At 40.8% G+C, this 18,430-nt stretch overlaps 2 protein-coding genes across 2 annotated transcripts; both read left to right on the top strand.

Annotated features, from left to right (window-relative positions):
- Nucleotides 1-70: 70 nt before the first annotated feature.
- Nucleotides 71-1,930, top strand: neurl2 (neuralized E3 ubiquitin protein ligase 2). The gene is made up of 3 exons (XM_056366203.1): nucleotides 71-219; nucleotides 313-1,112; nucleotides 1,689-1,930. The coding sequence occupies exons 2-3, from the start codon at nucleotides 344-346 to the stop codon at nucleotides 1,802-1,804; spliced, it is 885 nt and encodes a 294-aa protein (XP_056222178.1). The 5' UTR covers nucleotides 71-219; nucleotides 313-343; the 3' UTR covers nucleotides 1,805-1,930.
- Nucleotides 1,931-2,966: 1,036 nt separating this feature from the next.
- Nucleotides 2,967-6,101, top strand: msrb1b (methionine sulfoxide reductase B1b). Its single transcript, XM_056366204.1, has 4 exons — nucleotides 2,967-3,379; nucleotides 4,056-4,198; nucleotides 4,378-4,495; nucleotides 5,362-6,101. Exons 1-4 carry the CDS (start codon nucleotides 3,022-3,024, stop codon nucleotides 5,376-5,378), a joined length of 636 nt encoding a protein of 211 aa, XP_056222179.1. The 5' UTR covers nucleotides 2,967-3,021; the 3' UTR covers nucleotides 5,379-6,101.
- The last annotated feature ends 12,329 nt before the right edge of the window (nucleotides 6,102-18,430 follow it).

Raw genomic sequence — 18,430 nt, 5'->3', positions numbered from 1 at the left:
ACCCCCCACCCCTCAACACACACAGATACCTTCCCATCTGTTGACATATGCAGCTGTTCAAAAATAGCCCTCTACTAGAAGCTTTCCCTGAGTGGCCGACAGATAGGCAGAGCCGGGGCTCTTGTCGTGTTTGTGTGAGTTGTTGTGTCTCTACAATGACCACGTGTCGGCCGCTAAGTCAGAAACCACTGCGAGACCGTCCGATTGGAAAGTGTTTTTGTAAGTCTAACCGTCTTTGTTGTGCTTCTTTTTCACAAAATCTAAACCAAGTGGGAATTTCTTGTTCACTGTCGTTTCTGTTCTCTGCACTAGAGTGACTGTTTAAACGCGTGGACAAATAAAAATGGAGGCCATTCCTGACCAATTTATGGAATTCCACCCTATTCATGGTACCAACGTCAGACTGGACCTCTCAGGAACCCAGGCCACCCGGGTGGAGAGCTTCGCCAATGGGGTGTGCTTCAGCAAAAACCCTCTGCAGCCTGGAGAGATTTTCCTCATAGAGATTGAGGAGAAGGAGCTGGGCTGGTGCGGCCACCTCCGTGTGGGCCTGACCGCCACGGATCCCATGAGCTTAGAGGTGGTACCTGAATACTCCATCCCAGACCTGACAGACCAGGGAGACAGCTGGGTCTTCGCCATCACTCGCAACCACAACAAGGTCATAGAGGAGGTCCAAGAGGCCGAAGAGGGAGGACTGGCTGGGGGTCGGAGGCTCGGCAGGGGGGAGGTTGAAGATGCAGATGGAGGTGAGGGAAATGGAGGCGAAGGACGCAACAACATGAAGACTTTCTTTACAGACTCTCACTTGTACATTGAGAATGTTCGGATCCCCAGAGACAAGCTGGTCGGTCGGAGCCGGCCTGGACGCTTCAGCCACATTTTGGACGACTTGTACAAGACGAACGCTCTACCTCCAACAGCCCGACGCAGCAGGATAGGAGTAATGTATGTGCCTAAAGGCAGAAACCTGGCTGATATGCATATTGTCATCAACGGTGAGGATATGGGAGCTTCTGCGAAGGGGATCCCCACCATCCAGCCTATCTACGCAGTGGTGGACGTCTTTGCCGCTACTAAATGTGTCCGCATTGTCCAGGTGGAGTATGGATGTGAGTGTCACAGTGATTCCTTTAACTATGGATGGATTATGAGACGATTGGCCCCTGGGCACAGACACGACACTCTGTCTGTTACTGAAAGAGACACAAAAAAACCACCACAAATGACGAGCTGTTTCGTGTCTCTCTCAGTAACATTTTGCAGGTGAATCAGAACTCGCACGAAAACACACAGGTGATGACGTCTGTAGTTGTTTTGTGTCTCTTTGAAGTAGTTTTGCATGTCTTCGTGGTAGTTTTCAGTCTCTTTGTATTTGTTTTACATTGCTATGTCTTTGTTTTATGTCTCTTTGTGGACATCTTGTGTCTCTTTGTAGTCATGTTTTGTCTCTTCGCAGTCATTTTGAGTCTCTGTAGTTTGTTGTGTCTCTTTGTAGTCATTTTGTGTCTCTTGTGGTCATATGATCGACTTTCCGGCAAGACATTTTAGCATGCAGAGACTCTGACTCAAGGGCCTATGCTCGTTCATTGATCCATCCATGCATATTTTTTTTTCATTATTTCGCTTTATTACCTTTCTTCTACTAATCCACAGTCTTTTTATTCTCTCTTTTTCTGTTGCTCCAGTCTCGTCCTTGCAGACGTTGTGTAGGAAGACCATTCAGAAGCACATCGTCCACAGGATGGCCATTGACTGGCTGGAGCTGCCAGAGGCACTCAAGCACTACTGCAAGTACGAATGAAGGATTAAGACCTATGATGGACAGAAATATCATTTCTGGACTCACAGCTTCTACAGAGAAAAGCATATTTATTTTTAACATGAAATTCCGTGTTTCATTTACAGAATAAAGCGTTTTGTTAAGGTGTTTTGGATGGTGATGCTCTTGATTCTTGAATCGCACTGATAATACTGACATTATTTGTCTGAGATGACACCTGCATACTGAAAGAAATTCACACTATCTGGCAAGTGTGTCTGTGTTATCATTCATCAACTTTCTCCTCACAGTGCACGTGTTGGAAATAACTGTGGTATGATTTATACTTATTTTCTCTCTTCCAATAATCTTTGAAGGAATAACCACAGTTCAGTTTACTTGTGTGTTACATGATGAGATTGAACAATTATATCGATTTTAATGTTATCAAGAGAACTGTACTGTAAAAAAAAAAAAGTGTGCCAGTTCTTGTCTGAGTCTTCAGACTAATATTCGATATCGTTTGACAAGTAAATAATCAGGTTGTTGCAGTAGCAGTGCACATCACAGATCAGATCACACGATCGCTGTAGGTGTTTATATGCGACAGTGACAGTCATCTGCAATTCCTCAGATCGGCTGGCTCGTTAGGTTACATTTTTACAAAATAGTCCTAATAATGCTTCGCTGTAGCAGCTTTGAAGTCCTGGTTGTTACGAAAAGAAAAAAACACACACAGACCGTGAAATAGAATTGACTTTCAGTATTTTTTTTCAATGAGATCTCATGATAGTTTTGGTTTTATATTTTAGCCTCTTCAGTCTAAAATGAAACTGATATTGTTGATGCTAAAGACAAAATTTGGAAGTGCTCATGAATAACAGAACAAGTGCTGGGACACTGACATACACACCTGCAGGTGTAGGGCCAACTCCAGTACTCACTTAATTTATTATCAATATCATTTTCATTATTATTATTATTATTGATAGTAAATCCTTTATTTAAACTGGTAGTCTCATAGAGATCAGGATCTCAATTCTATGATCATTAAAATGATTGTAAATACAAAAGTAAAACCTTTTAAAATGTTTCAGTGAAATAGGAGAATGTAACTTCACATTTGTTGCAGCATTGTATTTGAAACAGCGTGGCAACAAGAGGTAGAGCTAAAGTCAAGCGTTGCATTCACTTGTAACCAGAGAGCAGAGGTAACTTGGCAGTTTTTGCAGCAGAGCCTCATAAATAAACACGATACAATGCTGCTCCCTTCTGTTCTATTGCATGATGACAATATAAATACTGATGCTCTGACTTCCAGTACCGTTTCTGTCTGTATGTCCACCTGTGCGCTTGTTGTCGGACACCGCCATCTAGTGTTAAAGCAGATACCTGCAGGGGGCGGAGCTCCGGTTAAATCTGCGGCCAGGATCAACTCGCACGAGAGGAGGGGAAAAACAGCCGCTGCTCCTGCCCCGGTCACCTGCCATCCCTGCCGGAGGAAAGACCGAGACAGATTAACATTTATTCTGCCTTTATCTGGTCTGCAGAGAAACCACAGTATGTCTTTCTGTCAGTTCTTAGGCGGTGAGATCTACAAGGATCATTTCAAACCAGGTGAGCAAACGGTGACGGTTATTCAGTCAGCAGCGTTGTGATGTAATCTCCGTTTAGTCTGGATTATGGAGGATAAAATAACCTTTTTATTTTTATTTCAGGGCTGCCACTCAGTTTAATGTACGTTTAGTTTAAATCGTCTTTTTAGATATGAATATCTTGATAATACACAATAGTCTAAATTCTGTGTAATATCTCAGTGACGGGTGCAGAGGAAGGACATGTGGTGTGACAGAATTTGGAGATATAAGCAATTGATAAAGAGTTTGCTTTTATTTTTTATTTCATAATATTTCATATTTCTCAGATCGATACATTAATTAAGAAATCTGTTGTTAATGATTTCAGTGAAAACTGAGGGTTTTTTTGGCCCTTCAAAATAAAGCAACTGGGGAGCCTTTATTACATGTTATGGTCTTGATGTTGACACAAGTTGTCAGATTTGAAGAGGTTATAAATAATATAATATTAATAAAAAGAAAAGACAAATAAGTGGAAAAAAACAAACTTTTATTTGATTCTTCATCCCTTAAATCATGTGACCCGTCAGATTTACTGCAGGGCCTTTAAGGGAGTCAAAACAAATTATTTATATTATTTTAAATAATAATAATAATTAATTTCAGATAGGAAATGAACCAAAGCAACAATCTTTAATAGTAAATGTCCCCTGCAGGTATGTATGTGTGCTCCAAGTGTAACCATCCCCTGTTCTCCAGTCGGTCCAAGTTCGCCCACTCGTCTCCCTGGCCGGCTTTCACCGACACCATCAGAGAGGACAGTGTCACCAAGATGATGGAGACTCTCACTGCCTACAAGGTCACACACGCTAATCTCATAAATTTACCACTGACTGTACCATCTTTGTTTTTTACTGCTGAACCATAATTTACGATCTGAAATCAATACTTTCATAACTGGTGTAAGTATTTCAAGTTTATGACCCACAGGAGCTACGACAGGTGGGGTTATTGTGTTGTGGTTGTGTGTGTACCCAGGTGCTGTGTGGCAAGTGTGGCAACGGGCTGGGCCACGAGTTCGTGAATGACGGTCCAGAGGAGGGAGTCTCACGTTTTTGAATATTCAGCCACTCGCTCAAGTTTGTCCCCGTCAAAGGTGAGAGGAGCACAGATATGAGGGCGCCAGTCTGGATTTCATAGCAGTTTCATTTTGAAATCCCAGGCCTGCAGGCTGAACAGGCTCAGTGCCACCAAATCATAAAACCTGCCTCTGCAGAAACAATGCTCTGGGTAACTCAGAACAATCCACGAGCCTCACTGTCAACGATTTTAATTGGAAACTATATTCAGCCAAATGTAGAAAATAATGAGAACTGTCCACAGCGAGATCTGAGATTGTGTCCAATAAGTAGGACACTGTTTCTCAAGAGAGATTATGAGGGTTTTGAGGGTGTGTTTGTTTACACTCCTTCCTGCACCAGGCACAAATGAAATGCCAGTCACCTCCAGTGATCTGGGCTTGCCGCAACAAAGAGGCCTTAGAAGTTCTGCAGCTAAATCCAAAAATACAATATCCGTCTACAGGGCTAAATATAACAGAGTCAAGTTGGAGCTGATTTTAACTACTTTGTATATATATAATTTTAAGTGTTGGACTGTTTAATCATGAAAGGAGAGAGAGAACAAAGTGGATAGCTGCACCAGAAAAAGTTGATTTGCATTGAAAACAGAGGTAAAAATGTTTTTCCCCCCCACGTTTGCACTGTAGGATATTACAAGCAGATCACATGTTTTTCTAAGAATAATAATAATTTAATGACTCACAATAATAATAATTTGTAATTTAGTAATTTATTCCATGTGTGTGACATTTGTGCTTCACTTACACATTTGTGTTTTTCCACTAGCCATTACTCCCGTGTTCTGCTGCTTCGCTACGTAATAATCTGTTTGTGCAGTTTTTTTTGTGATTGATAATCAGTATTTTTCTGACTTCACTTCACACACGTGTCTCTATCGCAGGCAAAGACAAACAGTAAAGAGCGAGGTCTGAGCTCTCTGTAACTGCTGCTCGGTCGAGGACGTGTGAACAGGTCGGCTCAGCGCGTGACGTGGACGGGACAAAGGCCCGAGAGGGACGTCCTGTCCGCTGAAGAATCTTTGACCGGCCTCTGACACAGGGACCACACTACACCTCTGCAAATATCCCTCTGCAAAACTGTTTTCATATTCCTTGAATACCTCATGTTCAAATACAAATTAACTCCACGACGAAACAATAAAATGTACGAGTTCATGCATGTCATTGTAGCAAAAATTGGGTTTTGCAACAACAGTTAAAAAGTTATAATTAAACAGGCACTCATCAGTTATTGCTGCTATCTTTTTCACTTCACTGTACACTATGCTGCCTGTATCATTTACTTACTCCCAAAGGTAAATATAACCATATTAGCTATGCACTGAAGACGTCCACATTTCTAGTCAGTCTACACTTTTGGTATCTCTTTTGTATGTTTATTTTGAAATTATGTAGTAGCAAATAAATTGTTAACCTACTGTAAGAACCAGAGGCATTTCAGCTCCTGAGACTTTTCACCTGAGCAAAAATGCAAAATAATACATCTGTACCTTTGTGGATTTGCATTTTACTTTGAAAAACTCACATCTGAGTCAAAAAATTTGATTCATCCTCCATTGTAACAGTCCTTTATATTCATGCTCATATAAATGAACAAACAATAAATTATAGTTTGATAGATTTTTATCTTGTCTGTTATGATTTATTTGTAGTGGCAGACTGTAAGTACATTTACTGAAGTGGTGTAAGATTAAAGATTAAATTTTGATGTATTTACTTGACATTTTCATATTTAAAACATGATGCACTGTTGAACATAAAAGACAACTACAAACTAATAGTATGTAAAACAGTAGCAAATTCCACTTACTACAACGCTACCTTCGATATTTTAAGTGTGTTTTACTAGTAAAACAATCTTTCACTGCAGGACTTTGACTTTGAGCTACTTTGACTTAAGTGCAGGATCTTAATGTTTCTTTCACCAGTGTTTTCTTGTGAGGAAGACTCGTAGAGGAACTGATGTTTCCTAGACTGACCTCTAGATGGAGCTGTCACTCTTATAGATCACATTCATTCCTCTATGAAAGAGAGAAAGAAAGAAAGAAAGAAAAAGAAAGAAAGAAAGGTAAGAAAGGAGGGAATCAAAGAAGACAAGACAAAAAAGAACAAAAGAACAAAAGAAAGGAGGATGGAAATGAAGAAGAAAGAAAGAAAGAAAGAAAGAAAGAAAGAATCTCCCTGGTTTTGCCAGTTAAGTGAACAGTCTAATGTAAATAAACCGTGATACTATCTTTGCTGTTGCACTACCTGCATGTTTCCACTGCTGCATGTGGAAACTTGCTTGATATGAACACAAACACAAACTGTGTGTTTGTTGTCTTGTATTAATTATGGATGCGGGTTGCTTCAGTAGCTAATACGGGCTCAGGCTCTCTCTCTCTCTCTCTCTCTCTCTGTGGCCCAGCTGCAGGCCATATTCTCTGGGCTCCGAGGGTTGGCAGAGACCCCGAGGTTTAGAGGAGTAGCCTGGCCGCCTGGTGAGACACTGAGGGCTATCATTACAAAGGAAGTACACACACGCACAAACACAGAAAAACATGTGTGCCAGTCAACACGCTGCCATACTCCTCTTGGACTTCAAACACACATGCACACACACACACACTCTGAAGAGAGTCTCTCTCCACCTTTTGTTATCACATGCATAATTCACACACACACTCAAACACACACAGAAGAACAAACTGTACTCAATTTTATTGGTTTCACCACAACAAGTTAAGTTTGAAACATATTTTCTTTCAAAACATCACTTCTTGTATCGTGCAATTACGAGAGGTCATCATAACATTCGTAGATGTCGCTGAACTCTCGGCATCGACGGCTTGAATATTCTGGAGCGCCACTACACATCCATCCAACTTCACTTCTACGCGCTGCCAAAGGTATTCAAATGAATTTCAGCCCTCAGTGTGGCGGAGAAGCCTGACCTTGCATTGAGGCTGTTACGGCTGAGTAAATTTCCTCTTGTGTTTTCTTGGCAGGCGAACGCGCAGAGGTTTATTCTTTTAACACGGCGTAGTCCATTTGGTGAATGTATTTACCCGAACTGCCTTACTGTGCCGTGAGTGCATGCGTGCATTTATAGCATGGATGGTCCCCCCCCCCGCTAGTAATCGAACCCACAACCTTGGCAGTGGTTGTGTTATGCTCGGCCCGTCAGACTGCACAGGAGCAGATAAGCATAAAGCAAGGTGAGGCCTGTTATTAAAGAGAAAAAAAACAACAACCTGTGGATCATCTTGCACTTTTAAATCACATCGGTCTGTGACAGCTGAAGCATTCAAGCCATAATTAAGTTTGTGATGTACTTACTGTACCTCAGCCTATTATTTACATATATCCACTTTATGATGTTTCCACAATAGTTTTTCCCCAGGAATCTCAGACTTACCCTATTCTTTCTTTCTTTCATTCTTTCATTCTTTCTTTCTTTCTTTCTTTCTTTCTTTCTTTCTTTCAGTTCTCCTCATGAATAAATAAAGTATGTATGCATCTATCTATCTATCTATCTATCTATCTATCTATCTATCTATCTATCTATCTATCTATCTATCTATCCTCAGCTGCTTAAAATAGGTGACTTCATCATTAATGACAGAGTAAGAGTCTTCAGCCATGCTAAATGCTCTGTACTTTTCCTTTGTATTGTTAGCTGAAAGCTAATGTCAGAATGCTAACAATCTCACAATAACAATACTAACATACTGGTGTTTAAAGGTATAAGCTTTATGAATGTAACCATCTTAGGTTTGTGTGTTAGCATGCTAACATTTGCAAATTAGCACTAAATAATGGCATTTGGTGATAAATCAAAGTTTAAAACAAATTAAACTGATGGAGATATAAAAAGCGAAGGGAAAAAGCTGAAGTTATTCAGGTACGTACAAATGAAAAGTGAAATACATTTTTTTACTTTGTAGCTGTACGGTATCAAGACACATGCGCTAATGCGCGGATCACAGTTATATCCAGGTTACAAAAATTAACACTGATTAACACCTGATGGTTTGCAGGGCGGTGAAATAATTTATAATGTTTGAGGAAAATATTAATTACATTCTCTAAAATGTGAAAACATTTTAACATTTTTCGTCGGGCATGAATTAGAGTCTGTGTTTGGACAGCTGAACTCCTTGTGATTTTTCATTTACTTTGGGCAGCAGCCAAACATCATGAGCTTTTAAATGTTTTGTGTTCGGGAAGAAACAGTGACGTTCAAAATGTCAGCCTGTGTTCAGGCTGTTGTGTTAATACCTGTTGCCCATTTTTCATATCACCAAAAAAGGAGAACTTTCACTTTATATAAATGTTTGTTTATATAAAACCAGCGTACTTCAGTGTGATATGTTACCATAACATCACATGTAATGTCCCACTGAGACATATTGGTAATGTGTGATCAGGTGCGGGTCTCTAAAATTAGTTCAGGTGGGTGGCGGGCGGATTATTTACGCACTTGCTTATTATCAGTTATTTTCCACTAGTCTCTCCTTTTTAGATCCATCCAGGTCACAGCGGTTAAAACCCATTGCTGCTGTACTTTTAATTTGCAACTTGTCATTTATATTTACTTCAGTTTCATTTCTAATGTTTACCAGAACGATGTCGAGACTGAACCTTCTTACTTAAGATTTTCTTATATTTTTTCCGCTCATTTTTCTTTCCTTTCTCTTATTCTTTCTTTGTCTGACCAGACACATCACTACATTTCTAAGACAGTTATCCTCAGGAGAAAGAAAGGCAACCTTTTAAATATTTTACTAGGATTTTTCCCTTAAGGCTGATGTAGGTAAATGATAGTAACCTTCCTGACAGCGCTTCACATTTTCCAGGAAACCTGAATTCACAATCAATCACAGCGGCATGTGTCTGGGCCACAAATACGTTAACTACCAAACTGGTCTGAACAGGGACGCGGTTTATAAAATGCTTCCTCTTGGCATTTCGTTCTCAACTACGAGACATATACATCAGCAATAATTAATCCCCACTGTATGACTCACATTCATCAAGCAACATTTTGGGTTTTCCATCGGTGAAATGAAAGAAACCACTGAGAAGAAGTGCTTTCTCAGCGCAGCGTGAACTGAACTTCAGGTTAATGGTGAATCTCCTCAAAGGGCAAACATCTGAGCGTTGAGTCGCACAGGCACTGCATTAACCTGGCTGACCTGAGACGTTTTTAAAGACAGGGTTAATGTTTGATTGAGCGATAGGAAAAAACCTCTTTATAGGCATGAAGGCGCTCAATTATATGTTACCTACACAATATTATAAAAAGGTTTTCAGAGGACAGCTGCATCTTCCAAAAGGTCATTTCAGAGTATTTTTTATGGCACTGTCGCATTCAAGGACGCTCACCTTTCCTGCCTGGGCTGCACAGGTGAATCCTCCATTCAATATGAACAGCTTAGGAAGAAAATTCCCCACCACAAAATGATTGAAAGGGTAAATGAAACCAAATTAGTGTATTTTATGAAAGAAAATGTTTTGGTCTACAAAATAAACACTTTTTCAGACTCAATAAACATTATTTTAGAGCAACTGAGTGGAAAACCCTCTGTTGTACCATTTTTCCCAAAGTGGATAAATCCCCAGAGTATTTTGGAATAAGGCGACTTTTCACATTTATGGTTTGTAATTTCTCTGGGTTTCAGCTCATACGCTCCAGATCAGATAAGATGATTATGCAAAATTGTCCCATCAGTCATCGCTGCCCTCCAGCCAAAAAAACAGGTGGATGACATCATGGTTATTAGGGCATATTAGAGCAGCTCACCGTGCCAAAACACGCACAAACACTAGACACGCATGCACACACAGATAATAATTTTGTAATGGGACAGTGAAGCCCCATTGTCTCAAACTTGATAAAGATTTAACCGTTGAAACATTCAAACAGAAATGTCTCCTCTCATAGGGGCAGCTGCTACACACCGCAGGCTTCACCGCACCAGCATCATGGTACGTTTTGAGTCTCACCTCCATTTAAGCTAAATTATACCAAATCTGGACTGTGTGGTTGTGACATGCACATCTCTGCATGTTCAGCGTCTTTCAGGATATCTTGGGATTTACATTTATTCATCAGTTATTTACTATATTTCCCATAATGCCCCAGAAATCAGGCCTGAACATGCTTTCAGCCAGTGATGGGGGATGTAATTTTACACTAAACTAATTATATTCTAGTTTGTTAACATCAGGATATACCTGTTTTTAATCATTGACCATTGCCCAAAATGGTCAAACTCAAGAGATATCTTAAGGTTTGATCCCTGGTATGAAGCAAGGTCCAAAAAGGATCCGGGGGCTTCCTTGTGACCACATAACCTCACATAACCTTGGCTGCATGTACCCCTCTTTCTCTCCCCCAAAATTGGTTCCTATTTCTCATCTTTTGTTAGGAATGATTAATGAACACGAACGTCCAGGTCCTCCAAACTCCAGAGATGAAAAAGTAGCTCTTACTTGCGCGATCACTCACCAGAAGCTGTTTGTTTACAGCGTTCTGGCGGTGGCAGCCTTGAGTTCGGAAAAGTAGGGCTGTTATTGCAAACTGTAAATCTGTCCGAAAATTTCAAAACTGTCTCACTGAAAACTGACAAAGTGTGTTCTGTAACCCGTTCCTGCTGTGTGATGATTGTGTGGTCAGAAGTTAAATCATAAACTGGCTGCAAACAGCAGCAACCCGCCAGCTGCTCACCGGTCAGTCAGAGTGACCAGAGTCACTCAGCATCTGGGCTAAATGATGCTCCATCCTCTGGACACAGAGCAAATCTCTACCATCCATCTTGATTCCCTGACATGTGGTGCCTGTCGACTGCAGCGCCCAGCTCACCAGTGTCCCCAGTGTCAGCGGCATCTCTCTGGTCCCTGCGGACTCCGCACATGTATCGCCATACATCATACTTGGAGATCCGGAGCATTGAGCTGCTGCTCAATAAGTCAGCGGACAGGCGGCGAGGTATCGACACCTTTCAGCTCCAGATGGGATTTGAGTTAGGAAGCAACAAGGGATTTTACTGACTTATCGCTTCTCTTCTTAGTTAGTCTTCACGTGTATATGTTATACATGTGCCTATATACATGTAATGCCCTGGTATGTCGCTCAGAAAAGTTCTACCACACTATTTCACAACATTGCTGTTGAAGAGTTGATGTTCCAGGTGTGTACTGAGAGGCCACTCACTCGAGAGCAGGGTGTGCTTGACACAAACTCCTTTGTACAAAGTGTCCAGCCACTTCTAAAGGTAAAATGTTCTGTTTTCAATTGGCCATACTCAAAGGAAGGGTGAAAGAGCTGCCGTCACAGAGAGGGTGAGAAGCACCAACCGTTCAAATGAGAGTAAGGGTGTTTTTTTTTTTGTCAGAGGCTTCGCAGTGTTGCACTTACACACACAAATGGTGATGGAAGTGGAAAAGAGAGCTATAAAGGAGAAGTTCAACCCTTACTTACTTTCTCTTCTCCACACCAACTCGTGCCAAATGTCCTTTTTGTGAAGCTGCAATAATAGCTCTTCAATTCTTACGTCTGCAGATAGTTTCGGTTTTATTTGCCCAAGTTTTTAGGAACCAACCCAAACCACAGAATACAGAAAGATTCATATATGCGAATGTAAAATATGAACATATACTGAATTTCCATATATCAAATATATGTACATATAAAATAAAAACGTTCTAGATATAATTATAATATTATAATCATTTTTCATATATTATAAATTAGAAAAATGTCATATATTGACATATTCGTCCAGCACATACAAATATGTGTGTTTATGTATGTATGCACATATTGTAGACATGTGTTACATAAATCTATATCCATCCCAAAGTCTGTCAATATATATGTTGATATTATATACAGCAGGGTCCAAAAGTCTGAGACCAGTTGTGTATATAAATTAAATATAAATTTAACATGTGGTTGCAACATGTTATACCATATAAAAATGAATCATAGATATTTTTAATATACGTACATAGACAAATTTTGTGTATGTTATAAATCATCATGTTATAAACTTCATATATCCACACGAGGATATGTGGATATTTAAAATGTCATTTTTCAATGCAGCAAGCAACACAGATGAAGCCTCTATCGCCTCCGTCGTGTCAGGGCATCAAAGAAAAGGGAAGTCTTGTGAGTATCAACAGTGAAATAGGAGAAAGTTGTTATCATTCTGGGTCTTTATCAGTCCAGAGACGGATATCTGAAACCCTGGGCAAATAAAATCAAAGCTACTGTATCTGCATACCTCCATACTGCCGGAGCAGAGTGAGAAAATGCTTCTTTGTGATCTGGGTGGACCGACCCTTTAACAGACATCCAGCTGAAAAACAGAAATAGATGCAAGTTGATGCAAAGTTTACACAAAGCGCAGGTAGAGGCACATCCAGGTTTCAAGCTGCATCTGCCCAATCCTCACCGTCTCCTTTGCCTTCTTCTGTTGAGCTGCATTTCTGCTTCACCGTGAATTCCTCCTGACAGTGCCGCTGACTGTTTGTAAACATCGTCTCTGAGCGCTGTCTAACTGCGTTATCTTCAGTGGCGAGAGCAGATAACAGGCAAAAACTAAGCAACCGGCTTCAAAGCCGCTGAGCTTCCTGAGCCGGAGCAACGCACGCTCCAAAACTATTTAATCAGGAGCTTTTCTCTTGGCCTCTGCTGTAGACCTGAAATGGTGATATGCTCTGAAAGCAAGACTTTGGAGTGTGTAAGTGTCGTTAGTATATGTATGTGTGTGTGTGTGTGTGTCTGTGTGTGTGTGGTAGTAGTGGTTAGGGGGGTCATGTTTGTTTAGGCTGCCTGTCTGTTTCAGTGGGTCAGGCTCAGGCTCATAGGGGTATAATTCTGTGGTGAGACTGCTGAAGATCTTACAACTTTTTCGACGTTTTTCCTGAAGGCCCCCTCGTGCTCCGATCCATTGATTTCTGCAGCTTAAATACTCATAGAATCAAACAGAAGATTGGTAGGCATCTTGATCAAGTTAGAAGTCTGAAAAAGCTCCTATTTTCCAAACTCCTGCGTGCACACAAACACCAAGTCGGAGACCATTAGTCATTTTTATTTTGTCCTTGGGTTCTGCAAGTACCTATCAGATGGTCTACACTGTGCGTCTCTATATTTACAGCCGTGTCCAGCTTCTGATATATCATCCTCCTCTGTGGAATTTCATAGCACAGAGAAGAAGTGACCAGAATGATTATAGGCCAGTCTTTATTGCATGAATGACATCATGACTGTAGATCATGGAATCGCACGGTTTTGGAAATCCTCTATACACAGCGCAGTAAATCGCACAGTAGCTGTAGCATGCGGGCCACGACTCTTGGCTAAATGTTTGGATTCGATGCAAAGGAGAGTGGAAGGTCATAGAAGGGATTGCCTCCAAGCAACAACACACACAGACACGCACATCAAATGTACTCACATAAACTGTGAGCGGCCTGGAGAGGCTGCCGTGAGGCTCTAATCAGCACATTTTACAGGGTGGTCTTATTACCAGGAGTTACACCTGTCAGATAACCTATCAAAGAGGCTGATTGCTTACTGCTGTGGGAAAAGGGCCTGACCTTATACCCGTGCTGTAACTTCATTCCTGAGTTTGGGTCTGACCCAACTTGTTTTTTGTCCAACTTCAAAAGAGCGTTTTCAGTTAAAGGTGCCATATTTTATATTTACTCTGGTGTTTTATTTGAAGTGTTGATATCCATAAGTTGTGGTTTTAAGAACCAAAAACCATCTCAATATATTTTTACTTCTTCTTCTCTCTGGAGCTCTAGCAAGAACGGGGAGTTTTGAGTCGGTCTCTGAGCCTTTCTTCTGATTGGCTGACTGTTTTCTGAGTGACGGACGGCAAGTTATGGACTGTAGCTTGGTAAAACTCCCAGGTAAATGCAAACGGAGATGCTCAGTGATCAATGAAATGAGCCAAACAGACGGTAAAAAATGGAAAAAATGAAAATAAACTTTAGCCACTGGCTGCTAATATCACTATCATAGGGAAGGCTGTGCAGTGATTGGCTTCCTGGCGTCCAACGATTAAGTTAAAATAAGTTAAAGTAACAATGGATTTATATAACACCTAGACCTGCTTTATTTAAAGCCACATAGAGATCTCACTTTCTGCAATACGGGACATTTAAATAAGTAGTTTGACATTTTGGGAAATATGTCACGTACTTGCTGAGAGTTATTGTGAGTTATTGTCTTTTTTAAATGCAGGAGAAACTCATTCTCAAAATGACTCCTCATCTGCTGACTGTAACATTTTGCTTCAGGCTCTCTTGATCTCGTAATAACTGAAATGTCAGATGTCAAGAGATAAGCTGATTTCCTACCATGTTGTTATGTCTGGATCTCAACACTACAGAACACACCTGAGGCCTTATCTCCTCCTGTATTGTTACTCCACAAGGTTGTGAATGGGCCCAAAATGCTGGAAGCATGTCAGCATGTTGTCAACACAGATCAACCGATCACCACGGATTTCCCCCAATCCTGTTACACAGAGAGCACATTTATAATGACTGAATGAGAGTCAAAATATTTGTTTTAGTGTGAAAACCAGAATGTTTCCACTAAGCAGGAACCATCTGAAGTTCATTTGTTCCCCTCCAGCTCTTTTCCCCGACAAGTAAAAACCTCCTATTTCTCCCTTTAAACAACCAACGCAGAAAAACTGCGAGGTTTTATTAGAGACATTGGCCACTGTTTAACCACAATGCACTGCAGTAAAAGTTTAAATATGATAAGACAAGCACGTATCAGGTGAGGTTTCATGGAAGTCCTCACCTTTTCCCTCTGTACTGACTCAGCTTTAAACTGGTAAACAGTTTTTATTATTACCCTCACATTTACCTATGTCGCACAATGAGGCAGTGATCGTGTGCAGGCATGCCTGCCACTTTACGTGCCTTCTTTACTCCTTAACTGAAAACATTTTTCCAGCAACGAGCTCGTAGCCACACCCATGTGATAATGTACAGTGCTGCCGTGCCCTATATTTACCCAGCTCACCGCAGAGCTCTGCCCTGCAGTTATGGCTGAGACTACGGCCCTGCCACTGGCTTTCACACACAACACAGACTCACAGCGTGCAGATGCTGGGGCTGGATGGACTCTCCCATTGGTTGGTGACTGTGCTTTGATTGTGTGTAGCATTTTAAAATGGTATGCATATGCAAAGGTTTGTTTTCATGGTGACAGCTTTGATGCTCAGCACAAATTCCTGCAGTGTTTTCCAGCGCCTACTATCACCTTTGTTTGTTTTCCTTGGATGTTTTGTTAATGGAATAACAGCGGTATTATGTCCCAGGTGTGGCTCAACATCAGGCTAAAGCTGCATTTTGTCCTGGCGGCGAGCAACACGACTGGAAAATAAATCCTTAGAATTTTCCCAGTTGATAAACAAGGTCGATCATTTTCATTTTCGTGATTTTATATTATCTTTAAATTACACAGATTTAAACGTTTGTAAAACTTCCACAGAGCCCAGAGAAACTTTACTTACAGTATGTTTGCGTGTACGGCACAACGCAGGGCCAGAAAAACAGAGACTAACTTGTACAGCATGTGCAATGGACCTCACAGAAGAAAACCAAAGAGAAGGTCAATAACTTTCTTTGGACAATTCAATGGGCATCTTCTCTGATTTTGACATCCAGTTCTAATAATATATTCATGGGTCATACCAGTACCAGAACAGTACACGCACATCTCATTTTACAAACCATAATTATAAGTGGCAAGAAAAAAAAAAAAGAGAAACATCTTCACATCAGTGTACTACTTGTAATTTCGAGTCACAGATATCATGAAGTTGTGACAGTTTATCTCCCACTTAAAAGGAGCATTTTGTAAGTTTTCACTGCTGCCGAATGTGGTTTCTTGCCAGGAGCGGCTGGTGGCGATTGCCGCTTCACAAGAGCTTCGGCCATTGCTGCGTTTACACGACAAGAGGTCCCTGAGCAGAATCGCAACCGGGCCGAGGGCTAGCTGGTTAGCATGCTAACTTCAGCAGAAGAAAAGACGTGACACAGACAACAGTTAACAGTGGCGTGGCTTTCCACAGAGTAAAAGAATGAAGTTTGATGCTGAACAACATAAAGTAAGTAAACAGCTGTTAATGCTAACGTTGGCTATGTAGCAATAGCAAAGCTCCTTTAAGAAGAACAGCATCATTGTCAACAAACTGGTGGTAAAAATGCTATTGCTGCTAGTTAAATAAAAAAAAAATTATATATACATAATAAATGTGGACACCAAATACAGAATAATGGGAGGTTTTCTGGTTCATCTGCCAATATGTTGTGAATTCAGCATTAAAGTAGTTTATTCCTATTCTTGACCTACTAGCTAATAGGAGCTACAGAGGAGGGCAACTTAAACTAACAAAGAGCAAAACAAAGAGCTAATGTAGCCTAACTTTCCAAGCCACTCCAAAAACAGTTACCAGGGCAAACAGGTATCAGACGAATCAGCAGTCTCTCTGATTTAATAATATTTAGGATATAAAGTTTTAAACCACTCAAACTCAATTAAAACATCACATGTTCCCCGCATATAACTCATCCTTTACTCGGCACTGGTCTTTAATGACCAGTGTGTGTGTGTGTGTGTGTGTGTGTGTGTGTGTGTGTGTGTGTGTGTGTGTGTGTGTGTGTGTGACACATTCCATCCAGGTGAGTTAACAGCTCATTTGAAGAGCAGCTCTTCAGCAGCCATAGTCACACGTATTGTATCCTCAGTGATCCAGGACAATACTGGGACAAAGCTCTGTATTTCCCTGCAGGACAACGACTGCAACGCCCCTTTGGGACAACTTGAGATGTCTGGTGCGTTCACTTTGACCTGAAACAGTGAGGGGATTGGCTATTGTGAGAAACACAAAAACAGAAAGCCTTTTAAAAAGAGACACGTAGCACAAAGTCAGAGGAAATTCATATCAGTTGTCCCGTTAGTAACTATTAACTTACTAGTTCAGACTACATGAAAATACTTGAAAATAAAATAGTCCACCTTGTTTCACTTACAAACGTTAAGTGAAATTAATACGGCTTTGTTCAGTTCACCTGAAAGTTTTGCTGCTACAGCTTTACTTAGTCTGGTATGACCAGTAGTTTATGATGGCTAATGTTGGCAAACTTTGGGTAGGTATTGCTGTTACTGTAACTGTATGTTTTAAAATTTAGCAAATCTTTCAGAGCATATTTGAGTTATTTTATATCTTTGACATAATAATAATGTATTTTTTGCTTTTTGTCAAAGCCCTGAGAGCATTTTCTTTTCGCCTGATTTTTCTAATTTAATCTCTCATTAATTACTGTTAAAGCTGTATCTTAAATTGATTTGTATCTTGCCAACAATTTCACCAGCAACTCAGTGTTCCTCCGCTTTGCATTCAGCAGCACACCAGCTGGTCTGGTTGTGATAGCAGCGAATGATCCTGAGAGGAGCAGAGGGAACATGTGAAACAGATCCTGCCTTTGAAGCAGCCGCCGCAGGTTGTCACAGGGACTTTACCGAGGATTACAGAGCAGAACAGTCACCGCTGAGCTCTGTACAGCTGTCTGCCTTCCCGCAGCCACACACCTGACACAGGTGGGTAGGAATTCAATACAGACTGTGTCACTCACAGTCACAGGTGTGTATGTGAGTGTGCAAGGGAGTGAGAATACCTCAGTTCAGATGTTACCCTGTAAACTGAGTTTACAGGTCCCATACATTAGACTGTCATTCAGGATTAGACAGATAATGTGCATGGGGCTGATATTGGCCCAAATATATAACACACATCGCAGCTATGGTAACGGTGTGTTTCATCCACAGCTGTGATGTAGCTGATGATGATGTTGATTTCTCTGCATGTTATTTCTGCAGCAGCTAATTCTAACTCAGGTTTTGGTGCCATGGCATTAATTCATTCGTGT

Source organism: Seriola aureovittata, chromosome 21 (assembly GCF_021018895.1).
Source record: "Seriola aureovittata isolate HTS-2021-v1 ecotype China chromosome 21, ASM2101889v1, whole genome shotgun sequence".
Classification (NCBI taxonomy): Eukaryota; Metazoa; Chordata; class Actinopteri; order Carangiformes; family Carangidae; genus Seriola; species Seriola aureovittata.
The sequence above is the reverse complement of the archived record's forward strand: the minus strand, read 5'-3'. Positions and strand labels throughout refer to the sequence as shown.

Bases quoted from the DNA above. Each gene is read 5' to 3' on its own strand.
- neurl2 (XM_056366203.1), top strand. From the start codon at position 344: ATGGAGGCCATTCCTGACCAATTTATGGAATTCCACCCTATTCATGGT. The intron at 1,113-1,688 runs GTGAGTGTCACA...CTGTTGCTCCAG, and splicing joins TGTCCAGGTGGAGTATGGAT to TCTCGTCCTTGCAGACGTTG.